At 36.3% G+C, this 27,695-nt stretch overlaps 1 protein-coding gene across 1 annotated transcript in view; it reads left to right on the top strand.

Annotated features, from left to right (window-relative positions):
* Positions 1-393: 393 nt before the first annotated feature.
* Positions 394-27,695, top strand: part of cngb1a (cyclic nucleotide gated channel subunit beta 1a) — a 44,111-nt gene continuing 16,809 nt past the window's right edge. The window contains exons 1-19 of the mRNA XM_067390742.1: positions 394-486; positions 576-606; positions 721-766; positions 890-986; positions 2,000-2,025; positions 2,192-2,206; positions 2,604-2,703; positions 4,053-4,088; positions 7,031-7,055; positions 7,187-7,271; positions 7,358-7,491; positions 7,577-7,748; positions 15,162-15,228; positions 15,339-15,363; positions 19,446-19,689; positions 21,449-21,595; positions 21,839-21,880; positions 22,729-22,785; positions 23,855-23,869. Of these exons, the coding sequence (XP_067246843.1) occupies positions 394-486; positions 576-606; positions 721-766; positions 890-986; positions 2,000-2,025; positions 2,192-2,206; positions 2,604-2,703; positions 4,053-4,088; positions 7,031-7,055; positions 7,187-7,271; positions 7,358-7,491; positions 7,577-7,748; positions 15,162-15,228; positions 15,339-15,363; positions 19,446-19,689; positions 21,449-21,595; positions 21,839-21,880; positions 22,729-22,785; positions 23,855-23,869 (1,457 nt within the window). The remainder of the gene's footprint in view (positions 487-575; positions 607-720; positions 767-889; positions 987-1,999; positions 2,026-2,191; positions 2,207-2,603; positions 2,704-4,052; positions 4,089-7,030; positions 7,056-7,186; positions 7,272-7,357; positions 7,492-7,576; positions 7,749-15,161; positions 15,229-15,338; positions 15,364-19,445; positions 19,690-21,448; positions 21,596-21,838; positions 21,881-22,728; positions 22,786-23,854; positions 23,870-27,695) is intronic.

Genomic DNA, 27,695 nt, shown 5'->3' with positions numbered 1-27,695 from the left:
AGAACGAATTGGACTTTCCAATGCTAACATATGAAAGAGATAGAACCATTTCTGACAAATTCACTAGAATGAATCAGACTTTCTAACACTACATATGACAGAGAGGACTGTTCACGTGAACGCGTTTGATTATTTTACCTGGGCAAAGGTAGTAAAAACAGCAGTGTAGCATCTTGTTTCAATGCAGTACTACTCATTTGGGTTCGAACTGTAAACTACTGAAGTGAAGTCGCTACTTTTAGTTAGTTACTCCCCAACACTTTTAAAGTATCTTTTTGGATGATCTTTTTCATTATAGTAAACATGGAAGAAACATAGTAAACAATGACATTGAGATTATGGTTAACAATGACATTGACCCTTGTGTGTATTCTAATATGTATTTCTGACAGCATGTTTAGCTGGGTGATAAAAGTTGTTCCCCAGCCTCCAGCATCTCCTGGAAAACTGGGAGAGGAGGATCAGACCAATGCGTCCACAGCAGCAGTGAGTGTATGTTTGTGTAAATGTGTATGTAGTCCGAGTCGCCTTTCACAGTGTAAGCATGTCTTCACTCTCTCCATACTATTCTTTAGGAAGTGACGAAAAAAGAGGATGTACAACAAGGTAACAATGCGCTCTATCAAATTTGACTGCAGGTTTGATCAATGACCAACACTGAATCACTACATGACAGAAAAAAAGCATTGTTCATACATTTTTCATGATGTTATTTTACAGATGCCAACCCTTCCAAGTCAAAGGAGGAGGTCTCAGAGGAAAACAGGTGATGTTTTTTGTGTGTATGTGTTTGGAGTACATACAGTATGTGCGTTCAGTGTCTCTAGACGCTGTAATCCTGCCAGACCTAATTACTTCTCTCCTTCCCACCCTCTCTCTCTCTCACCAGCTCTCAGAATGGAGTTTTGAGTTGGCTTTCTCATGGGTTCAACAGTGCTCTCCCTCAGCCAGTGAATGCCTCTAAACTGGGCAACTCTGAAATTAAGGTATTTTCATGACTCCTCTTAAGTATACTCACATGATAAAGCTAAATAATAAAATGAATAATGATTAATAACATAGGCCTTTTATCATACATATCTTGTTTAATTGTATTTAGACTTTTATGCTGTACTATTGAAACTGAATGCTTGCACTCTTACAGTTCTTGAATATTCATAATTGATTTCTAAACTTATCAAAAGTATCATTTTGGAGTTATTATGCTGTACTTAAAGGCACAATATGTAATTTTCGCCGCTAGAGGTCTCTAATTCAAAACAAAGGTGAAGCTTGATGATGCCTTCCCAGGTGAAAAAAAAGTACATTTCTATAATGTACTTAAAGTGCTCTATTTCCGTGCACTAATTTTGTACTTAATATACTAAAAATTCTTCTTAAAGAAATATATTTAGTTACTACTTGTAGTACACTATTGGTTCAAATGTACTATAAGTGGTCTCTAAATACATTTTTTAAATACAGAGATAGTATATTAAAAGCACATTTTAGTTCATATTTCATGGTGTCTCAGAATAGCACAGTTGAGTACACTTAGATGTTCTTAAGATTATCTTAAGAAGTACTAAAGAAGAATTTTTAGTATATTAAGTACAAAATTAGTGCACAAAAATAGAGCACTTTAAGTACATTATAGAAATGTACTTCTTTTCACCTGGGTTGATTTACACCTGTCTAATAAAAACACATAATATATTAAAGCGTCTTTGGCATGTCAGGAAATCGAGGGTAATGCGAGTATGCTGCCATTGACAGGCAAAGAATACACTTACAATTCTTGCGGTGTTGTGCTTAATTACTAATCTTGAGTATATTTATGGAGATGTTATGCTGCACTTAAGAAACACTGAAAATGAATACTTGCGTACTTACATTACAATTTTTATTTAGACTGACACATCTGGTTTTAGGTTTAAATAGAAGTCTGGTAATGTACACATATAATTTGTCTGTTTTATTGTTGAACATTTTTTCTTTTTGTTTACCACGGATTGAACAGCAAGAGGAGAATGCAGTGAGCAACAGGTATAGTTTCGATCATATGGATTCATTTTTATTCTGTGCGTGTATGTATGTTTGTGGCATGTGGTTACATGGGAATACTTGTGTTTCACATCTGTGTGTTTGCTTGTTAAATGGATGTTTTTGTTGAATTTTACACATTTTCTCATCACTGTATCATGGATAGCAGTAACACGTCGGACCAGTGAGTAGTCTTATAGTGGATATAGCTCATGCACAAAAATGCAAAGCTTTGCTGCAGATCTGCATGGATCATTTTTTTTTTTTTTTTTTTTTGCATGCTACACACACAAGAGACTTTATTGCACTGAGCTTTATTTCCATATTTACAGCTCGAGGCAAAAGATCCTCTTGCTGAAAAGACATAAAATTTAGCATTCTAATATGCAGACTTACTTCCATAAAACATATATATATATATTAGCATAGGTTACTGCTTCACAGACAAGGCAAACCTATTTGTTTTTACTGTCCCCTGCTGCCATCTAGAGTTGACTTAGAGCAAATCAGCTTGTTTGCATGCTTTCACATCCTCACTTATGCCCGGAGCAGCTGACGGACTGTATCTCTTCTTCCATTAGGGCTGGAATGATAGGATGGATTGTGCAGGGACTGGGAAAAGTGGTTCCACAGCCAGATGAGAAATACAAGGGTCACACAGAGCCAGAGGAGGTCACTGAGGTATAGACACACATATTTCACTAATCCATTAAGACGGTGAGGCTTTGTGCAGTGTGATTACTTGTTTGTTTGTTTGTTTATTTACCAAGTTTTCTGGATTTACTGCAGTTCATTGAAGAAGCTTATTAGTTAAGCATATTGGAATTTGTGGAGCATATTATTGAGTTGTTTTTTAATCTGTTCATGGACATTTGTATTTATGAAGAATGATCATTTGTGTGTTTAATAAGCCAGTAATTTCACATGAATATAAATAAGAATTAGAATTTTGTCCCACTTTGTTTTCAGTGCCTTTAACTATTATGTACTTACATTAAAAAAAAAAAAAAAAAAAGTTTAGTGTCATCATCTTGTATTGCAAAACACTTGCTGCTATTGAGGTGAGATATGGGTTTGGTTAGGGTCAGGTTTGGTCTTATGGGTAGGTTTCAGGAGTAGTAATTATAGATGTAATTACAGAAATGAATTACAGATGTATGTAATTAAATGCAGGGATTTTTAAATATAAGTAAGTACAATGTAAAAAAAAACATGTATGTACACAATAGGTGCATTGTATAAAATGAATCATTTAAATTGTAGTACATAGTAGTTAAAGACAATTAAAAAAGTGGGAACCAGAATTTTAAATAACAAATTATGAACTGTAAAAAGAAAACTTTACTAAGATGTATAAAAAAGATATTTATTTGTTTCCACCACATAATAAAAAATAAAAAAGGTATGAGTCACCAGCACCGGCACTACGTTTCCCAGCATCCCTTCTGTTCAGCACCAGCACGCAATCATCATCATCCGCACCTGAAGACCTTCACTGTCATTATCACTCATCGGCACTCCCTTCATAAGCGGTCACCTTCCTCACCTCTGTGTCCGGTCTTGTATGTTATTAGTGTTGTGTTGTGTAAACTCCTGTATCTTCCATTGGATTGCCAAGTAAAGTCTTACCTGTGAATCTATCTTCCTTGTCGTGTGTATTCCTACACGAGCAATGCGTTACAGATCTCACGATTCTGACTTTTTTCCCTTGCAATTGCAAATTTATACATATATAATTACCTTTTTTAAATTTATTCGGTGGTGGAAACAACAATAACAAAAAAATAAATAAATAAATAAAATTCTTACTGAGAAATACTTAAATAAAATACTTATTTATTTACTAACTTGCTTTAGATTTTTACATTTTTGTTTTAGATTTAAAAAACGTTACTTGAACATATAGTGACACTAACAGAGTTAATGGAGTTAGTCCTGCCAGAGCATTTGAGGTCCACGGGCACAATGTTCAAAGGTGTCTATAGCTTTTCTAGGAGTTTTTGTGAAAGTTTTATTGCATTTCCATTTAGCCTGCAGTTGTTCCCGTGGTTAAAGTGGATCCTCCAGTAAGTATTGTGTTTTTGGAGCAAGCTATTTCAGGATCATTCTCACTGTTCCCTCCTTTGTCCCACAATCAGCATTAAAGGGGCCACACTCTAAAAAATGTTGGGTTGAAAATGGACAAACCCAGCAATTGGGTTGTTTTAACCCAGCGGTAGGGTTAAATGTTTGCCCAACCTGCTGGGTGGTTTTATTTAACTCAACTATTATTTAAAAATTACTGTATTGCTTAATTAAAATTAACCCAAAGTATGTTGGAAATGAACATTTATTATTAATGTTCAATTAATAATTATTAAACAATAAACATTTATTAAATTGCTTATTAATACATTTATATTAATAAACTATTAAATTATTAAATTTATAATAATAAAATACTAAAGCTTATTAATAAACATTCACCTTTTTTCTATTATTGTTGTCTCTAATTGCATCTGGTTTTTAATTTCCCAACTATTTTGGGTTCATTTTAAGCTAGCCATATAGCAATTTTTAAACAATAGTTGGTTAAAATAAAACTACCCAGCAGGTTGGGCAAACATTTAACCCAACCGCTGGGTTAAAACAACCCAATCGCTGGGATTGTCCATTTTCAACCCAACTTGGGTTGTTTTTAACCCAGCATTTTTTAGAGTGCATATTCTACACTTTTCATTATCACAACTTCAGGGCAGGACAAGATGCTGAATAGGAGCTGATGTTTAAATCTGGGTGGTCCGATGACAAGTTTTATCCAAATTACCCATTTTTGCAGTTCAGTTTCAGTAAGGATCTGTAAATGTTAATTGTGAATATTAAAAGATGTCTACATTCATTTCAAAAGACTGCACAATCATGTCCCATTTAAGTATGAGGTGATGTACAGATTTTTACATTTTTGTGTTAGATTTAAAAAACGTTACCTGAACATATAGTGACACTAACAGAGTTAATGGAGTTAGTCCTACCAGAGCATTTGAGGTCCACGGGCACCATGTTCAAATGTGTCTTTTGGTGGTCAAAGAGCTTTTGTGAAAGTTTTATTGCATTTCCATTTAGCCTGCAGTTGTTCCAGTGGTTAAAGTGGATCCTCCAGTAAGTATTGTGTTTTTGGAGCAAGCTATGTCAGGTTCATGCTCGCTGCTCCCTCCTCTGTCCCACAATCAGCATTAAAGGGGCCATATTCTACACTTTTCATTATCACATCATCAGGACGGGACAAGATGCTGAATAGGTGCTGATATTTAAATCTGGGTGGTCCGAGTTTTTTTTTAATTTTTTAGATTTTCATCCAAATTACCCTGCAGTTCAGTTTCAGTAAATGATCTGTGAATGTTAATTGTGAACATTGAAAGATGTCTACATACAGTTTAATGTCAAAGACAGCACAATCATATGTCCCCTTTAAGTTTGAGGTGATGTACATTTTAAATACTTGTTCTACAAACTCCACCACAAGAGTGGACTCAGAATCAGTCCAAACTACTGAATATTAATGACTTAATATATAGTCCTGCTTGATTCCTCACAGCTATGTTCATCACAGAATATAGTGTTACAACTAATTAAAGTTGTAAACACAAGCTGACTACTGCAGACAAGCCTGCCTGGACTGCTTTGTGTGGTTATAGTTTAAGTCTTTAAAAAATACTCATAATTTGAGCCTGATTGCATTTCACATATCCTGCTATATTGGTACATCACTATGGTATGACCCTGCTGCATCAGACATCTCAAATGCTTCCATGGCTAGCAGCTTAAAATGCATATACTAGCTTACATATGTTACATATGGGTGTTTCTTCAACCTTAAAGTCGCATGAAAGTTTCGATAGTCTTTTTGACGTATATCCAAGTGAAACTGCTTCTCGAACAAGATAAAATGGTAGGCGGGACTTGATTTTGTCGATATGGAATTGATTGGATGGTTGTTGTTTGCTATTGGTGGATCTCATGCGAGTGACAGGTTGTCCCACCCTCACGCCAGTAAACACATCATCGGAGAAGAGAAGAGGTGTCAGGGAGGGGAAGTTATTTTGATTAAATTTAATTTAATTTAAAAAATAATGATGAGCATGGCTAAGTCATTTATAATAATCACTGCAATATTCCTTAAAAATATTTTGGCAACCTTAATTTTTATTAAAACTAACACTTTTTTACATGAAGATCACATTAAAACTTCATGGTTTATTTATTTATTGTGTTTTTTCTAAATGTGTTTTATTTTATTGTTTTTCACGTCTTCACAGACCCAGACTTTCAATCTTAAAATATTATTTAAGTGCAAAATATATTTAGGATTGGAAAACGATTTCAAAGGGGTTTTTTTTGTTTGTTTTTTACACAATCTACACCTGTCCAGCGTGAGGTGAAATATGACATACATTATGTGTTAAAAAAGAAATTGAGATACAAAAGAGTTTTTATTTTCTACAGTTTTCTAAGCCAAAACTCCACAAAGTTGAAGAAACACTGATATATTCCTACAAACCTTCTCGCAAACACTTTTACAAATGAATGATAGGCTACTTGACATAATATAGACAGAGAAAAACTGAAGTGCAAGCCAATCTAGAGCACCTGACCTCTTAATTTTAACACCAATATTAAAGGGATAGTTCACACAATAATGAAAATTCTGTTATCATTTGATCATCCTCAAGTTGTTCCAAACCTGTATGAATTTCTTTCTTCTGCTGAACCCAAAAGAAGATATTTTGAAGAATGTCAGTTACCAAACAGTTGATGGACCCCATTGACTTCCATAGTATTTTTTCCCCCCATATTATGGAAGTCAGTGGTGTCCACAGCTATTTTGGTTACCCATATTCTTCGAAATATCTTCTTTTGTGTTCAGCAGAAAAAAAAAATGACCACAGAATTTTCATTATTTGGGTGAACTATCCCTTTAAATCAAAGGCCACATTCAGTAAGAGTTCTTTGTGTTTCCGTCTCTTCACAGGTGCAAGAGATAAAAAACGTTCGTGGTAAGTTCCTCTTGATAGCCACTTGATCAACTGTATCAACTTTGGCAGTGATTATTTTTCAAAGAATTTGCATTGTGAAGGGCTGACGAGAACGGAAACGACACATGTGACATGATTCTCACTCTCACCAGATGCTGAGCCGCTGCCTCATATTCCTGTGGTGGAGGTTGTGTCTGATGAGGAGCCAGACGCTGCTAATGTTCCCTTCTCTCCCAGGTATGTTAATGAGCTGTCAGAAGCTAATCAGAATTCTCATTCTGGCCGAACTCTTCCTTTAATCTGTCGATCTCTTTCTCTTTCAGGGTAATAGAATGGATTAAGAATGGTTTTGAGAAGGTAGTCCCTCAGTCTCCAATCACTCTTCGTCCTCCTGGTACGGAAACACTTGTCCAGAGGGCTGCTTCTGCTCCTGTGACACCCTGCAAACAAGAGCCAGGTAGAATTTAAAAAATATTAAAAATGCTTGGTTGAGCTTCCTTTGAGACACGGTGTTCTGCATGTGACATTTTTTTTATTTTCAGCACCTGAACCAACACCTGCTCCTGCACCTCCGCCTGCACCTGCACCAGCTCCAGCACCAGCACCTCCACCTCCACCTGCAGCCCCGCCTGCACCTGCACCTACACCTGCATCAGAACCTGCACCTGCAGCTCCTGAGCAGCCTAAAGTAGTTGAGGATTCCAAAGGCACGAAGTAAGTGTCCGTCCCCTTCCCTTAAAATGTCTATGTAAACCAAGCAAACCTTGACACCCTGGTTTAATGTACATTTTTTGTACATTAATGTACATCTCAGTGTAAATGAGTACATCCCATGTGAAAAGTAACATTATCTCAGTGGATATCTCAATGAACACAAAAACTATTTCCAAAATGTTGACAAGACTAAGTTTAATATAACATCTGTTTAACTTATAACATGAAAGAAAGGTTAAAGGGTTAGTTCACCCAAAAATGGAAATTATGTCATTAATGACTCACCCTCATGTTGTTCCAAACCCGTAAGACCTCCGTTCATCTTCAGAACACAGTTTAAGATACTTTAGATTTAGTCCGAGAGCTTTCTGTCCCTCCATTGAAAGTGTATGTACGGTATACTGTCCATGTCCAGAAAGGTAATAAAAACATCATCAAAGTAGTCCATGTGACATCAGTGGGTTAGTTAGAATTTGTTGAAGCATCAAAAATACATTTTGGTCCAAAAATAACAAAAACTACGACTTTATTCAGCATTGTCTTCTCTTTTGGGTCTGTTGTCAATCCGCGTTCACGACTCCGCAGTGACAGGATTTCGACAAATCTTCCTCTGTGTCGAAATCCTTAGACATGTTTGCAAAGGTTGTTTTGTTTACAGCGTGCGTCTCCCTCAGACTGTAAACGCTAGGGCTGGGAATCGATTCCAAAAAGAATCGATTCCGAGGCGTTGGGAATTGAGAGTCGATTCCAAAGGTTGGAATCGATTCCATTAAGGGGAATCGACACCTCTTTAATATTTTTTTTTAACACAAACCGCGGCCTGTAGCCGATTTCATTTGTCAACACAATCATGTCACATGTAAAGAAATGAAGTTCAGACTAAATAAATGGATCCAGTCATGACACAGAGTATGGTTTAGGGTAAGATGATTATTTCATCATTATGTAGGCAATCAGCGCAATGACTGACCCAGTGAAATCTTTAGAATCGGTTGCTGGGGGGGGTTTGATCTTACTCGTTGTAGTTTAGGACAAGAAGAATAAATCAATCGACAACAACAATCAATCACTCTCATGCAAAGAATATTTATATGTGTAAAGGCCCTAAAAAAAGTTTATACATGTAGAGTCTGTTCCTGAACAAAATGCTTTTGGAATTTAACAGGAATTTTAGCTATAGTTTTATGATACTGGATGAAATATATGTACCACAAATAAATAAAAATGTATCTATCCACATACATAAGTGTATATATATATGTGTGTGTAGGTAGGTATGTATGTAAATAGAATATACCGCATATATGTATATGGTGAACATATTCCTAGTCTTTATACTGTGTCTACTGTCTACACCTGACGCAGGAAGCACGACGTGACAAATCCCCTAAATAAATGCCTTGTTCTATGAACAAGCAGCACTCACAATACATCTAATAGGAAGGACAAATGGATTTGCAATGGTCACTTTGTCACGGCCAGTGTAGAGTTTCTCGCTGTGTGGCGCGGTAAGACGCAACATTGTTAGATGGTGTTGGTATTAAAAAAAAAAAAAAAGAATCAAAAATTAAAGCTGCAAGCAGCGTTGAGAGGGCCCTCGCACCCGGGCTCACCGCCACCTGTTGGCCTCAGGAAAACAGCGAACAGTGGGCGACATGCATGTAAGCGAGTGAATACAGGAGAATTATGCCAAAGTCATTTCGAAATGCCACACTTCCTGCTGTCAACAGATGGTGCTTTGACCGTAACTGAATATTGCCATGTTGATGTCTTCAGGCCAGGACTTTTATCGAACATGTGAAGTTTGGAGCAGACTGGACATTGTATGCCTGAGTTACAACAACTTCCTGTTTCTTTAGTGGCGTTAATCGCATAAATTAGCACTCAGCCAAGTGTTGCATGATTTAACGTGTTTCTAGCATGTTTCATACTTCGTGGCATAATGAAATGTGAATCTGGCAGTGAATTACAGTGTAAAGCATGCCATTTCCTGTTGCCAGCAGGTGGCGCTATGGATAACTGAATATTGTCATATAGATTTCTTTAGGCCAGGACTCTTATCACACATGTGAAGTTTGGAGCAGATCAGACATAGTATGCCTCAGCTACAACAGCTTTATCGTTCATGGCGAAACATCAGACTTTGTCAGGCCGCCACGGACACGCCCTTCAGCGAAAACTCAAGATCTTTGATATTTATCATTGCTAAGGTCTTAAGATGATAACATTTGATGTTGATCTGGTTAAATCTCTATGAGGAGTTAATCACAGTGTAAAACATGTCATTTCCTGTTGACTACAGGTGGCGCTATGATTGTAACTGAATATTGTTATGAAGATGTCCTCAGGTTAGGACTCTAATAAAACATGTGAAGTTTGGGGCAGATCGGACATTGTATGCCCGAGTTACAACAACTTCCTTTTTCATGGCGAAACATCGAACTTTGTCATGCCGCCACAGACACGCCCTTCAGGGAAACCTTAGATCTTCGCAATTTAACGTCACAAAGGCCTTTAGATTAGACTGACCAAAAATAACATTGATCTGATTAAATCTCTATGAGGAGTTAATCACAGTGTAAAACATGTAATTTCCTGTTGCCCCCAGGTGGCGCTATGACTGTAACTGAATATTGTCATGAAGATGTCTTCAGGTCAGGACTCTAATAAAACATGTGAAGTTTGGGGCAGATCAGACATTGTATGCCCGAGTTACAACAACTTCCTGTTTCATGGCGAAACATCGAACTTTGTCATGCCGCCACGGACACGCCCTTCATCGAAAACTGTAGATCTTCGCAATTTAACGTCTCAAAGGCCTTTAGATTAGACTGACCAAATATGATGTTGATCTGATTAAAGCTCTAGGAGGAGTTCGTTAAAGTGCAACATGTGGAAATGGCAAAAACTGCCAAAATTTTGTAGAGAAAATTCAAAATATCTCACTTCCTGTTGGGTTTACAAACTTTGCACCCACTGGCTTTTTTGTAGGTATTGGGCTGTTACATCTGTCTACCGAATTTCATAACTGTACGTGAAACGTAGCACGAAGGGCGCTTAATTGAAATTTTGTAGGTGGCGCTGTCGAGCCATTTTGCCACACCTAATTCTGAAACCCATATCAGATGTAAATTTTCACCACTTCTGACGCGTGTGCAAAGTTTCATGAGTTTTTGAGAACGTTTAGGCCCTCAAAAATGTGATTCATTTTGGAGTAGAAGAATAATTGGCTGAGCAATTCCAATAGGGTCCTCACACCATCGGTGCTCGGGCCCTAATAACAGTGAGGAATCGATTCTTGGAATGATTCTTTTCGATTCCAGAAACAGGAATCGGAATCGATTCCAAAAAATCGAACAGCCCTAGAAACAAAGCTCATGTAACACGTCAGCAGCGTTTTACGTCAGCAGAGTCACTGCGGAGTCGTGAACTCGGATTGACAACAGACCCTGAAGACAATGCTGAATAACATCATAGTTTTTGTTATTTTTGGACCAAAATGTATTTTCGATGCTTCAACAAATTCTAACTAACCCTCTGATGTCACATGGACTACTTTGATGATGTTTTTATTACCTTTCTGGACATGGACAGTGCACCGTACAAACACATTCAATGGAGGGACAGAAAGCTCTCGGACTAAATATAAAATATCTTAAACTGTGTTCTGAAGATGAACGGAGGTCTTACGGGTTTGGAACGACATGAGGGTGAGTCATTAATGACATCATTTTCATTTTTGGGTGAACTAACCCTTTAATAATATAACTTAGATTACACATTTTTCTGTTTTACTCAAATTAGGGTGATTCAAAAATGAGTACACCCCACAACAAAAACTACTACATCTAGTACTTTGTATGACCTCCATGATTTTTAATGACAGCACCAAGTCTTCTAGGCATGGAATGAACAAGTTGGCGACATCTTGCAACATCTGTTTTTTCCATTCTTCAAGAATGACCTCTTTTAGAGACTAGATGCTGGATGGAGAGTGATGCTCAACTTGTCTCTTCAGAATTCCCCATAGGTGTTCGATTGGGTTCAGATTAGGAGCCACTGAATCACTTTCACCCTGTTCTTCTTCAGAAATCCAACAGTGGTCTTAGATATGTTTAGGATCATTGGGTCTCATTCAAGAAACATTCGTAAATATACGAGTAAATATGCGAGTGATTTGCACGTAAACAGACTTTCCCGAAAACTCTCCTCCTGATTCACAAATACTTCGTAAACGTCAGAAGTGATAGTGAAATGTGTGTGTGTTAATGAATTCCAATCAGTCGTAAATGGGACGCGCGTACACGTTCATTCTCAATTACCATAAATCCCGCCCATTAAATCCGACTGACAACTATATATGGGCATCATATTATGACACCAAACGAAGGATTTTGGCCATTTTATAGGAAACAAGTTCCATAGTTTGCCCAGCCCTATTGAAATCAATTCATTATTTGTTTAAAGTGCTCCGTTTGCAGATGCTATAGGTGCGTTCACGCGGCCTCGTAATTCCTGTAGTTACAAGATTCTAGCTTGTAAAAAGCGTTCACGTCCTCGTAGAGTTCGTAATTACAGTTTGTAAGCTGGGAGTTTTCTGAAAGCTCCCACATGTAGCATGTGGCCACTATACCACCTGACCGCTGTAGATTGATTTATTAGGCGTTGATAGTGGTGCCATGGAAACGCATAATTTCCAGTCCAAGGACCAAAAAGGACGTGAACAGCTCCGAATATAACGTCATTTCAAGATAGCGGTAAATACAAGGTGACGTGAACGCAGCTTATTACTGGCTCTCACAACAAAAGTAAAAAGCAAAAACGTATGTAATTACTATATATAATATTTTTTCAAAATGCTGTAAATACAGCTATGGAAAAAATTAAGAGACCACTTAACATTGATTTCTGAACTTGGAGTGGTCTCTTAATTTTTTCCATAGCTGTATGTACCTTATTAAGGTGAATTAAAATGCAGCCTTATTAATGAGCAAAACGTTCGGATGTTAAACGCACTATTTACGCGTGACTGGGAGCAGGTGTAGATTTCTTTCGTACCAACTAACATTTGGAAAATACGAACATTTTAATGAATCCGAAAATTTACGCCAGAACCACTTTACACACCATTTACACAAAAATTCGTTCTGCTCGTGTTTCATGAATGAGACCCAAAGTCATGTTTGAAAAGTGCACAACCAAGGGCACGGAGTGATGGTAGCATCTTCTCTTCAGTATAGAGCAGTACATCTGTGAATTCATGATGCCGTCAATGAAATGCAGTTCCCCGACACCAGAAGCACTCATGCAGCCCCACATAAGGACAATGCCATCACCATGTTTTTCTTTGTATTCCTCATCTTTGCGACGCCATACAGTTTTGATGCCATCAGTTCCAAAAACATTTATCTTGGTGTCTTCACTCCAAAGTATAGAGTCCCAGCAGTCTTCATCTTTGTCAGCATGGGCCCTGGCAAACTCTAGGTGGGCTTTTTTGTGCCTGGGCTTTAGGAGAGGCTTCTTTAATGGACGGCACCCATGCATGCCATTCCTCTGCAGCGTACGCCGTATTGTCACGGGAAATAATCACCCCAGTTTGGCTTTCTACTTCTTTAGAGAACTGCAGTGAACTTGGATTCCAGTTTTCTTCCACACTTCTCATCAGAAGATACTCTGTTGAGGTGTTAACTTCCGTTGACGACCGGGACGTCTCTGTGAGATGGCTGCAGTTCCATCTTTTTAAAAAAATTTTACCACTTTTGCTACAGTATTCTGACTGATAAGTAAAGGTCTGCTGACCTTCACCTTTCTGGTGTAAAGAAATTATTTTCTTTCTCAGGTCTTGTGACATTTCCCTCCATGTGATGCCATTGCTGACAGCATGAAATGGGAAGTTGTTTTAACACCCTTTTATAGTCAGCTGTCTGCTGGACACCTGTGTAATGAATAATTACACTCACCTGTGGTTGAAATCTTGTTAAATTAGACATTTGTAGTCTAAAATTTAGCTTTGCTCCAGAGACTTTCAGTGGGGTGTATTCATTTTTGCATCACCCTAATTTGAGTAAAACTGAAAATTTTGTTCTCCAAGTTATATAATTTACCTAACTTTCATGTTATAAGTTAAAAAGATGTTGTATAAAACTTAGTCTTGTCAACATTTTGGAAATTGTTTTTGTGTTTATTGAGATATCGTTGAAAATGTTACTTTTCAAAGGGGGTGTACTCATTTACACTAAGCACTCTCTCTCTCTCTCTCTCTCTCTCTCTCTCTCTCTCTCTCTCTCTCTCTATATATATATATATATATATATATATATATTAGGCCCTATATATATATATATATAGGGCCTAAAAATTAACACTTGCCAAGTAAAAAATTATGCGAGTAAAATGCTTAATATTTGTGTAATATATAGGTAATATTTTTATGAATTCTAACAGTGCAGTGTTGTGAGAACATGAACTTGAACAAGTGTGAATGACGCCCAGAACAGTTGACGGGCCAGTGCTGCATCGTCACGAAAGTTTAAGCCTTGCCAAAGTTCTTGCCAAGAGCAAGAAGATGCGAAAGGGAACTCATTTCGTTTCTTGTGCGAAGCTTGCACCCAGAAAGCTGTGTCTCGGACAGTGCGTAAATACTGAGTTGATCTTTCTTTCACGTCTTCTTACGCTTGAAAGAAGAATTTCACACAAAGTATCCTAGTAAACACAGTCGTTATGTCTTACGGGAACATAAAAAGTTGAGAAAGAATACTCAAGCCCATATTGGATCCGTGCAGGTCAAGTGACAGCAATCTAATAATCCTCCAAGACAAAGACAAAATCACTCACTGCTCTTGTCTGAATACTGTTTTTTACTTTAATAAGGATTAATCTATGTTTAATTTATACAGTGAAGACAATGCAGTAATTATTTTACATTTGATTACTTTATTAAATTTCTGTACCTGAAACCTGTGCATTTTGACTAGTATCTAAATTTTTTTGCAATAACAGTTTCATGGTAGAGAAGAAATATTTATGCCATTGGCAGGTGTGGCAAAAAGTTTGTTTAGGCCCTGTATGTATATATAGACTTTTTTAATGTATTTTTGTTTTGTTAGGTAGTATTTATTTAGCTATATCATAACATACTGTATACACACTTTTTGTTTGGTTTGATATGTGTACTTTTGAGTCAAAATTGCATAATATAGTTGCAGTTGTGTTATTAAGTCAGAATTGCGAATTTTTTTGTCACAATTCTGACTTTATAACACGCAATTGTGAGTTATAAAGTCAGAATTGTGTGAAATAAACTCAATTCTGAGGGAAAAAAAAGTCTTTCATCTCCTCAGAATCGGACTTTATAAATTATCATTGCGAGTTTATATATATATATTTATTTATTTTTATTATTTTTTCTTCAAGTATGGTTGGCTGGATTGTACAGGGGTTTGGACGCATGATACCACAACCAGTACTGAAACCAAAAGAGGTAAGTTGCGAGCACACCGTCCCCTTTAAAGTAGTGTAATGTGTGTAAAAAGAAAGAAAGAAAGTTCACTGCTAGTCTTCCATTTACCCATTCCCTTTGTTTATTTGCAGGACAGCTCTGATATCGTTCAAAACGGTAAGTTGTTTTAAAACAAATATCTATATTAGATATAATGACTTCAGACGGTTTTGCAGGACAGGGTTTTTTTGTCCACCAAAGATTATATTTGAACATATCAGAAGCATTGCTATTCTCTCAAACTGCTTATTTGTAGGGTGGAGGTGTTAACTCAGCTCCTCTTCTCCTTCTGTTTCAGGGGAGAAGGTCGTTAAAGCCCCCTAAACATAAGGAGAAGACGACTGGGAGAGTCATTATCTCCACACAGAGACAGCGAGAGATATTCAGACAGACACACATCAATATCCTCCAGTTCTTTAGAGCTACAACACCTATGAATGTGCTTTTTTATGTAAACTTCCTATTATAGATTTGCTGGCTTGTTAATTATTTAGTGCACTGGCTACCTCAAAGAGACATGCGGTAAACATACAGTGGCCCAGTCAAGAGTTTACAATGTCATTTGCTGCTTTAGATTTAAAGTGTCAGTTTTTGTTCCATTATTCTCGCTAAACTGGAATTCAACATTTCTGCCTTTGATTGATCCCAAACTTGTGTGCAAGATTTCAAAAGCACTAAAGAGCCACAATGTTCTGCTTACTTATTTGTCTAAAAATATCAAATCATGATATAGGAGAATGTATTTTAACATAAAAAAAAAACTTTTAAGGATTACAATTATACTCAATATTGTGGCCATAAAGCAAAAAAAAAAAAAAAAAATTAAATACTCATAAATCCCCATGCCACTAAATGCGTATGCCAATATCTACATCGCCTGCTATAAAAGCAACAGTCTAAATGCTTTGAATAACAAAACCTATTACCTGTTTTTATGATGCTAAGCACGTTAGTAAAGCCACTGTGCATTATTCTTCAATATCAGGCTTCACTACAACAGGGTGGAACATTATTATGCTGTATATTGATGATGTCTATGATTTATTGTGAAAGGCTATTGCTAACACAGCACAGGCAGCTACCTTACTTTGTTTAGCTGTATGAAATCACTAATAAATAAATGATTTATAAAAGCAGATTGTTTGTTGTGTGTGGTCAAAGCAGAAATGTGTACAGTAAAATGCTTACTAAAAACTGTTATTGTTCTGTATTATTTGCAACTGCAGCAGCTTTGATGAATTATAAAATAGCTAAAATGTTTTGATGCATTTTTAAAATACATTTCTGTATAAGTAAATTTTAGCACTTTGAGGCATATATGCAGTGTTGGGAAAAGTTACTTTTAAAAGTAATGCATTACAATATTGTTTTACTCGCATCACGTGAAGACGTGCAACCAGTAGAAGATCGATTCGTCACGGCATGACCTCTTGGCTGAATTAAAAGAATTATATTTTTGCAGTAAAGTCGAGTAGGTTCTATATTTTTACATTTTAAATGTATTACTTTAAGTTATGTGTTGAATTCATGTTTATAAAAAAGACGCTGTGCAAAATCCGAAAAAATTTTGCACGTTCAAAGTCTAGTGTGACCGTGGCTTTACTTGTTCAGATAAAAATTCTTATTTTGGTCATACTTCCAAGACTACAATCTGTTCTGAAGTACTGTATCCACACCGGTGCAGTGACAGACAGCAAACATTAGATTCATCCATGCTGAGGAGCCGTGCTGATGTACAGTACAGTCCAAAAGTTTGGAACCACTATGATTTTTAATGTTTTTAAAAGAAGTCTTGTCTGCTCATCAAGGCTACATTTATTTAATTAAAAATACAGTAAAAAACAGTAATATTGTGAAATATTATTACAATTTAAAATAACTGTGTACTATTTAAATATATTTGACAAAGTAATTTATTCCTGTGGTGCAAAGCTGAATTTTCAGCATCATTACTCCAGTCTTCAGTGTCACATGATCCTTCAGAAATCATTCTAATATGCTGATCTGCTGCTCAAGAAACATTTATGATTATGTTCAATGTTGAAAACAGTTGTGTACTTTTTTTTCAGGATTCCTTGATGAATAGAAAGTTCAAAAGAACAGCATTTATCTGAAATACAAAGCTTCTGTAGCATTATACACTACCGTTCAAAAGTTTGGGGTCAGTAAGAATTTTTATTTTTATTTTTTTTTAAAGAAATTAAAGAAATGAATACTTTTATTCAGCAAGGATGCATTAAATCAATCAAAAGTGGTAGTAAAGACATTTATAATGTTACAAAAGATTAGATTTCAGATAAACACTGTTCTTTTGAACTTTCTATTCATCAAATAATCCTGAAAAAAAATATTGTACACACATATTTTGTACAATTGTACACATTAAATGTTTCTTGAGCAGCAGATCAGCATATTAGAATGATTTCTGAAGGATCATGTGACACTGAAGACTGGAGTAATGATGCTGAAAATTCAGCTTTGCCATCACAGGAATAAATTACTTTGTCAAATATATTCAAATAAAAAACATTTATTTTAAATTGTAATAATATTTCACAATATTACTGTTTTTACTGTATTTTTAATTAAATAAATGTAGCCTTGGTGAGCAGACGAAACTTCTTTTAAAAACATTAAAAATCTTAGTGGTTCCAAACTTTTGGACTGTACTGTACAACCCACGTAAAGATGATAATTCCGCAAATAACTGCAATTGCAGGTTTCAAACAGAGATGGCGACAAAGAGGCAAAACTTATGGACTGCAGCTTTAATGACAAAAATTAATAAAAGTTCTATTTTTGGCAAATGTAAAGGCCCTTTCACACCAAAAGTGAAATGAATAAACCTCAGGCTGAAGGAAATGCAAATTCATGGATGTACAGTAGAGGGCGCAGCTCAAACAAACCTTTCAGCTGTCTCAATCTGCTCCCTAGTTCAGTAGTCAGGGCGCTGATCAGGTAGTCAGCCACATTCATTTAAATGATATACTGATTCATGACTTGGGACACTAGGGAGCTGAATGAGACGCAGAGTAGTCTTACTTCAGCAATCAAAACAAAACACAAATGTGATGTTTATCTAAAGCTTATTAGTATGGTTGAATTGGATCATCGAAAGTCGGCAGCAAAGACATTGGTTAAAAAAATTAGATTAAATTATATTTGTATTATTTAACATTTAATTATTGTAGGTTTGCTTTTGCTTTTCTATTCCAACTGTGCTAGTAGTCTGATTACTATTGTCCATGTAAACGCAGCTAGTGATGTTTTGTTACTCAGTGAATCCGCATTTTTGAACGAATTGGTCTAATTAATTACTCAATGACTTACTCATAAAGACAGTCAATAGGTGTGATCAATTTGAAGAGGTGCCGTGCAGACCAGTCGGTGTATGACATCAAAGTACAGCAACAGCATTTCAAAAACATACAGAGCCACCTGCTCTCTAAGTACTTTGATGTTGTATACCAATTGGTCTGCACAAGTCAAACACACCTACTTGCTTTGTTCCTGACTGAATCAGCCATTTTGAACTAATCGTTTAACTAAAAAATTCAAAGACTCACTTGTTAAGGCAATGATTTACCGCCAGCTACTGGCTGTTTTAGTTTCACATTCAGAAGTATCATTTCATTTTAGCTGAGGGGCTGAGAGAGTTACGAAGATTGAATGTAATTGGTTAAAGAGAATGTGTTTATAAATAAACTATTAAGAGAGAATATGAGATAATGGGTGGGTGACTGTTTCTGAAATGCAAAGGCCACCTCTGCTCCTGGGGACCCACTGTCCTGCAAAGTTTATTTCCAACCTGCTTCAGCACACCTGCCTGTGTATTTTAAAGTAATCCTGAAGAGCTTGATAAGCTGCTTCAGGTGTGTATGGTCTCATGGAGCAGGGTTGAAGATCTCTGCATGGTTTAGCTGGTCTGCCAGGTGGTCTCCCAGCTTGACCAGCTGACAACTGCCCTAAACCCCCATTACAACAAACTAATCTGGGTTCAAATGGGATCAATGTTATGGTGTTTCTATGAAGCACATTTTTTCCCATTGGAAGTGACTCGATTCAGAGGACGCCATGTCAGTTATGACGCATTGATACAAAAACACTACTTGGTAGAGTGAATGAATTAAAAAGCATTTCTTTAGTCTTTTGGCCTAATCTCAACCTATGACCTGTGGTCTTTTCTGTTGCTGGTGCAGTCTGCATCCTGCAGGACCCATGTGATATGGTGCTGGAGGAGGTGGACTCAGACTTGGAGGCCCAGGAGAGGGAGCAGGAGCAGCAGGATGGCTCCTTGCTGCAGGTGATACCCAACATCCTGCCACACGTGCTGGCCATGCAGGAGCAGGAGGACGCGGAGACGCAGACTGAACGCTGGACGCCTCTTATCGAGAGCATCAAGAAGGAAGCGGAGGAGACAGCCATAGCAAACATAGAGGAGAGGTGAGAGTTAATTGTTTGGATTTAAAGGATTAGTTCACTTTAAATTAAAAATTTCCTGATAATTTATTCACCCCCATGTCATCCAAGATATTCATGTCTTTCTTTCTTCAGTAGAAAAGAAATGAAGTTTTTGATTTACAGGTTTTTGATGAACACATTCCAGGATTTTTCTCCATATATAGTGTGGACTTCAATGGAGCCCAAACAGTTGAAGGTCAAAATTACAGTTTACAGTGATCCCAGATGAGAAATAAGGGTCTTATCTAGAGAAACCATTGCTCATTTTCTATTATTTATTTATTTTTTTAATTTAATACATTTTAACCATAAAAGCTCATCTTGAACTAGCTCTCTTCTTCTTCTCTATTAGAGTTCCGGCAGTGTAGACACTGCTAAGTGTATTACTGCCCTCCACAAGTCAAAGTTAGAACTAAATTGTCATATACAATATTCTAGTGCAAGTATATAACAATTAGTTCAAACTTTGACCTGTGGAGGGCAGTAATGCACTTAGCAGTGTCTACACTGCTGGAATTCTAATAGAGAAGAAGAAGAAGAAGAAGAAGAAGAAGAAGAAGAAGAAGAAGAAGAAGAGAGCTAGTTCAAGATGAGCATTTATGGTTGAAATGTTTTTTTGTTGTTGTTCTTTTTTAGAAAATGAGTGATGATTTCTCTAGATAAGACCCTTATTTATCGTCTGGGATCGTGTAGGACACTTTGAAGCTGCAGTGAAACTAATTTTGACCTTCAACCATTTGGGCTCCATTGAAGTCCACTATAAGGAGAAAAATCCTGCATGTTTTCATCAAAAACCTTAATTTCTTTTCAACTGAAGAAAGAAAGAAGAACATCTTGGATGACATGGGGGTGAGTAAATTATCAGGACATTTTAATTTGAAAGTGAACTAATCCTTTAACACTGTGAAGCCTGACATGTGAAATATTAGTCAGGAAAATCTCAAATCTCACAGTTTTTTGAACCTTTCACGGGTTCACATGTACATGTAATTAAATAGAGTAAAAGTTATGCGTATTTGGCTTGCTGTCCGGGGGGAGGGCTCCGAGCTCGGAATTTTGCCTCGAACCCAGAGTACTCCCCCCGGTCTGCTGTATTTATACCTCTTGTCATTGGTTGAGTTGATTAACTGAATGTTCTCCACTTGTGCTAATTAGGTTAATTATCTGAACCTGCTCCTCTCGAACTTTATTAATAAAACATCATTTAGACAAAATCTAAAAAAGTGTGCATGTGTGGATTTTGTCGAATATCATATTTGATACATCAGGCTTTTATGACTCATATATAGTATGATATAGTGAGAATATTGAGCTCATACTTGAGGAGGAAAAACATCTCAGTTTTATTCAGAGGCCCAAACTGAGCAAAAATATTTTTTTTTTTTTTTTTTTATGTAAAAATGCAGAAAGTTGTCTGTGATTTAGGGGATAGAATATACAGTTTATACAGTATAAAAATCATTATATTTATGGAAAGTCCCCAAATTTGTATAATGACATTGGTATGACATAGGTATTACAAGGAGGGGGGTTACCCCATTACCCCATGTCCCCATTTTTCAAAAGGCTTATAAATCATACAGAATGAGTTTTTTTGAGAAAGTAAAAATGTGCACAGTTTTCTGTGAAGGGTAGGTTTAGGGGTAGGGTTGGTGTAGGGGGACAGAAAATATGGTTTGTACAGTATAAAAACCATTATACTTATGGAATGTCCCCACAATTCACCTGTGTGTGTGTGCAGACTGGAGCAGGAACGCGTGGAGGCAGCTCGCATGGCGGAGGATCTGGCCCGACAGGCTGCAGAATTGGCTGTCAGACAGCTGGAGGAAGAACACACCTCTCAGATCATCATTGACACGAAAAACGAAGAACCAGACAATGATGATCAGTAAGTCACAAACACACTACAAACTCCGAGAGGAATTCAGTGAGCCTGTGTTACGCCCTTCCTGCCCTGTTCTGTGTTTGTTAAGACTGAGATCTGGGGTGTGATAAACCACAAAGTGGCTACAAAACTTTTTTGCGACCAATGCGCTGTCTCTATCCCTTTCTCTCTCTCTCTCTCTCTCTCTCTCTCTCTGTCTCACACACACAAACACCTGTTCACCTGTTCACTGTTTGTTTTACAAAGACTGCCAAATATCCAGGAGGAAGAGAATGAAGAAGACCCAGAGTAAGTGTCACCCTCCCCTTCCGCACTCGCTCCTTGCTTTCTGCCAGGGTCCAAAATTAACATTGGCCAAACAACAAAAACAAGTAACAACAGTCTTTGGCCTAGAATTTTAGTTTAGCTTTTAGTCAATTTCTGTTAGCTTTGTGGTCATCTATGTGCCTTATTACATTCAAACTGTCTACTGAAGAAAACATCTTTTAGAAGTCATCTAAAGACTTTCACATCAATGCAAAACATATATGTGCATATTTCTTGGATTAAGCCAACCATATACACTACTGTTGAAAAGTTTGGTAAGTTTTTCAGGGGAAAAAACAGCATTTAAATTTTTTTTGTAACATTATAAATGTCTTTACTGACACTTTTGATCAATTAAATGTGTCCTTGCTGAAAATAAAGTCTTACTGACTTTTGAACAATGGTGCATATAAAAAAAAAAAATAGTATTATAAGAAAAAGTCCAATTAAATTAAATTAAATTATATTGGGATCTGAACATTTCTCTTTCACCTCTCTTCTATCTTTACTCTAGCAGTCTCCTCCACTTCTTATATGATATGGTCAAAAATACATGTGTGGTATACTTAATAATCCCCAATCTAATTCTATATACATAGATTTTTTTATACTATTGCAAAATGCACTTTTATGGTCGCTAGTAATTAACTTGCAATAATTTTGGACCCTGCTTCCAACCCTTCAGTGCTGCAACTTTCCTCACAGCAGAGTGAATGTTACAATTTGATTGGATGCGAGTTCTTGCTTGCTTCTCTTTACTGCTGTGCCGTTACTTTATTATGCTGCGTGTCAGCTGAAGTGCTGTTTGTCCTCTCCGGCTCGCCATACAGGTTGCAGCCGCTCCATGAAGAGAGTGAGGAGGAGAATGAGGATAGTAAGATCACAGAGTAAGGCCTTCATCCTCAGAGCTGAGCAGCAAAGCGCTATAGCAGCCTGGGCATTAATTGTAATACTTGCACTGATGGCAAGGTCCTTCAGTGTGGCACATTATAGCAGCTGTTTGTATCTATAAGTCCCCACGCTGCCTTTAAAAAACTAGAGCATGTACTTCTGAAATGAGTATGAAGCTGCAGTATTTTATATTGTCTTTAGGGCTGGGCAGTATTATTGATTCTATAATGAGATACAAAATATCTTGAAAAGCTTTTATTCATTTGATAATATTCACATCTCCTTTGTTTTAAAAAAGGTGATGTTACATAAACTATTTTTAAAAAGGCTGAATTTAAGTTTTGTTCTGATTCAAAGACTAGTTTCATAGGTTTAAAAACCGATTTACTGAAATAAAAAGAATCTTAACCCAATCTCAAGGGAAATGGTCCTAAGAAAATTTAACTGGCCAAATAAAGATAACTGCAGTATGGAAGCTTGTTTCCGCCATGAAATAAAAAAAGGTAATTGCGACTTTTTATCTCACAAAAAAAGATGCAATTTCGAGTTTATATCATACAATCGTGACTTTATATCTCACAATTCTGAGAAAAAAAGAGTAATTTAGTGGCGGAAACAATCTTCCATTATTTGATTTATCACCCAGGCTATTAAAACCAAGATTAAAACTCCTTAGATTAAAGAAAATGAGCAATTTAGCCCATATAGTTACATTTAATAAATCAAAGCAATGTTTCTTCAGTCTCTAAAAAGACCAACCATTACAAATACAGAAGTGTCCCACTTTTGAGTACTTTGTGTTATTTTGGGCATGATGTCAGATGCTTAATTTAGGCTTCATCCTGCTTTACCACATCACTATAAACCATCCTGTCTGAAAACCAGAACAGCTGATGCCAAAAAGCTTTTAGGCCGAAGCACTTCAGTAGAAGTAGAACACAGTTTCAGACCTGCTGCTGCTGCATTTTGCAGTGCTGAATTCAGTAAGCCATAAAGTCATGAAATAAAACTGAAATGTGCACTTTTTATCAACATTTTGCAACCATTTTGACATCCCCTAAACAGTGTGGACATGAAAAGGTATGTTAGACCGGCCTACATTAGTTTGTGTAAACAGATTGTATACCTATATAACTCTACACACAAAGTTTTTTTGTACATTAAAGGATTTGTTCACTTTAAAATGAAAATTAGCCGAAGATTTAATTATGCTCAAACCATCCTAGGTGGATATGACTTTCTTCTTTCTAATGAACACAATCAGAGTTATATTAATAAATATCCTGACGCATCCAAGCTTTATAATGGCAGTGAAAACAATAAATAAAAGTTCTTCAAGTATACAAAGACTCAGCCTATAAAGTGCAATGATGTACTCAACAGCAATAACCAGTGATAAAACGTAAGGCGCTATGATAGTTTTTTTAAAATAACGTACTGCAGCAGTCATATAAAGCAGATATCCATAATCCAATAATGGTAAAAAGCTTGCAGATACCAAATATTTCCTTGCACTAAAAGAAAATAAAGATCTGTTTCTGAAATAAAAACCCAATTTAAGCTTAAATTTAGAAAGTAGTTTATCAATGTGTGGCTTAAAAGTTAGTTGACTATCAAATAAAATACCCAGGTACGTATAACTCATTCTATTTTTGTTCCCTGGGAAGATATTGTATAAGGAAGATTCCTTGGTAGAGCTTTGGAATTTGAAAAAATCATTCATTTAGTTTTATCTATATTTAAAACCAGTTTAAGTTGACAGACAAGACTGTACAATATCGAACGCTGACTGTAAATAATGAAGAGCTTGTGAAGCTGTTGAAGCACAGCAATAAATAGCAGTGTCATCTGCATAAAGATGGTACAGAGCATTGGGAATGTTATTACAAATATTATTTATATACAAGGAAAATAAAATGGGTCCCAGGACAGACCCTTGAGGGACACCTTTAGAAAAGTTCCACTTGTATGAAGAGTATAAAGCTGAAGAAAGTGCATCCATCCATCATAATCATACTCTACACGGCTCCGTGGGGTTAATAAAGGCCTTCTAGAGCAAAGCAATGCATTTGTGTAAGAAAAATATCCATATTTAACAAATTATAAAGTAAAATAACTAGCTTCCGCCAGACCGCCATCCATATACGCAATTCATATACACCTAGGATGGTTTGAGACTTATTGTCTTACTTTTCATTTTAAAGTGAACTAATACTTTAATGCCCTAGGTATAGACCTTACATGTTTTGGTCATAAAAACATGGACTAGCACTCTACTGGGCTAACATCTGAAAAGTTCATTTAAGTAAATTTAAGTTGGTAGCATTACTTCTTTTAGTTAAAAGTTGACTCTGCGTGTCAACAATGTAATTTAAGAGGATGATAACTTTCTTTACTAGTAGGGGAAAGGAGTACAGAAATTTAATATACCAATTCCAGTAATGTGTTGTTGAGAACTGGGTCAAAAATATTTGTTTGTGAGACAATCAACATTGACATTTTAGATGCTGGTCACCAATGTCCTCTCTGGGTATTAGCAGGGTAAAACGGCTTCACTAGATAAGATTTGCTGGTTGATACGCTTTTTTAGCTGGTGACAGATATGAGCTTGTTTCCACCATGGAATAAAAAATAAAAGGAAATCGTAACTTTCTCACAATTCTGACTTTTTTCTCACAGTTGCAAGTTAATATCTTACAACTCTAAGAGAAGAGTTTCTGAATTCTGAATTCTGACTATTTCTTGCAATTCCGAGTTTAGATATAACTCGGAAAGTACTACATAGTGTTTCCTTTACTCTGCTTTAAACACGATGTATATACAGGGTAATATTTTATGTATTTGAGGTCTGAGATGTGGGAACAGTGAAGAGAGAGAGGGCAAACAGTCTGCAGATCAGCTCAGGATTGCCGTCTAATCAGCACTTCAACTTTTAAAACATTAGATTTTGACCAAATCTATTCAATCTTGATTTTGGTAAAATGTTGCAACAATGTTTTTTTGTTTGTTTGTTTGTTTGTTTGTTTGTTTTACAAATTACAGTTTGGGACATATGAGGTAATAAAAATAAAAATAATCCCTTAAAGTAACAACAAATGAGCATTTAAAGCAAATATCTATAAACAAATTCAGTGCAGAGCATGCAATGTTCTCACCTTTTTCCCCCCTTACCTGTTTGCATTTCATTTATAAAGCACATTTAAAAACAACTGGTGTTGACCAAAGTGCTTTACAAAAGCCAAATGAAACAAACAATAGAAAAGAAACACATAAAGCATTAAAGCGAATAAAAGACAATACAATGGAAAACCTATGGACTAAGGTAAAATAGAAAAGAATACTTAAATCAAGAGATGATTAAATGTTAATGAAAATCAAGAAATATTGAACGCAATTGAGAAAAGATAAGTTTTCAAATTGGATTTGAAAACTGACAGAGTTTGGGCGGATCTGATGTAAGCCGGTAGGCTATTCCATAAATTAGGGCAGATGACCACAATCTCCCCTATTTTTAGGTCTAGTTCTAGGAACAGATAGTAGATCAGAGTCTCAGATCAGGGATCTGAGTAATCTTGACTGTGAAGGCAGATGTGGTACTTCAGATAGGTACTGTGGAGCCTGGTTTCACAAAGACTTAAAAACAACAAAATTTTAAAATCAATTCTCAATTTAACTGGCAACCAATGAAGCGAGATCATAACCGGTGTAATGTGTTCTCCTTTTGAGGAGCTGTGCTGTGGCATTTTGAATTAATTACAAGAGTGTAATACATGTCTGAGGAGCACCAATATATAAAGAGTTACAATAATCTAATCGGGATGTTACAAAAGCATGCATAACAGTCTCAAAGTTCTTAGAAGACAAAAAGGGCTTAACTTTGGCTTAAAGACGAAGATAGTAAAAACAGGACTTAACCACAGCACTTATCTGCTTATCATATTTAAGGCTGTTATCAAGCAAACCCCCCAGATTCCGTAAAAGCGTATGAAGATCAAAGTCATGAGCAATGCATTCATTTGAACCAAACAAAATCATTTCATTCTTGCTCTCATTAAAACTCAAGAAGCCAGAGTTTTAGTTTGTCCAAACAGTCCAATATCGGCGCTAAGGCAAGCTTATCATCATGCTTTAAAGGCAGGTAAATTTGAGTGTCATTATCATACAGATGAAAAGATACCCCATATTTAGATAGAATGGGAGCATATAAAGATTAAACAGTACCGGGCCAAGAACAGAGCCCTGAGGAACACCAGAGCCCAACTGCATTTTAGACAAGGACTGTTGCCCGATGCAGACAGAATAACTCCTATTAGTTAAATATGAGCGGAACGATTGTAGCACCGTACCCCGAAAGCCCACACATGCTTCTTAATGTGATATGAGAATGTTGACAATGCAATTGCAAGTTTATATCTAAAAAGTTTATATCTCGCAATTCTGAAAATTTTTGTTCACAATTCCGAGTTTAGATAGCTCAGATTTATATCTTGCAATTCTGACTATTTCTTGAAATTCCAAGATTATATCTCAAAATTCTATTTCTTGCAATTTCAAGTTTAAATATAACTCAGAATTATAACTAAGAATTGTGAGATATAAACTTGCAATTGATATCTCGCAATTCTGTTTCTCCTAATTCCAAGTTTATATCTCACAATTCTAAAAATCTTTCTGCCAATTTCTGAGTTAAGATATAACTCAGAATTATAACAATGAATTGCAAGATATAAACTTGCAATTTCAAGGAAAAATGTCAGAATTCTGAGATATAAACTAGAAATTGTGAGAAATAAAGCCAGAATTGCAAGACATAAACTTGCAAATGCAAGAAAAATAGTCAGATTTGCGAGTTTATTTATAAAGTCCGAATTGCAAAGTATAAACTCAAAATTACAAGAAAAAAGTC

The sequence above is a fragment of the Chanodichthys erythropterus genome, chromosome 7 (genome assembly GCF_024489055.1).
Source record: "Chanodichthys erythropterus isolate Z2021 chromosome 7, ASM2448905v1, whole genome shotgun sequence".
NCBI lineage: Eukaryota > Metazoa > Chordata > Actinopteri > Cypriniformes > Xenocyprididae > Chanodichthys > Chanodichthys erythropterus.
The sequence above is the reverse complement of the archived record's forward strand: the minus strand, read 5'-3'. Positions and strand labels throughout refer to the sequence as shown.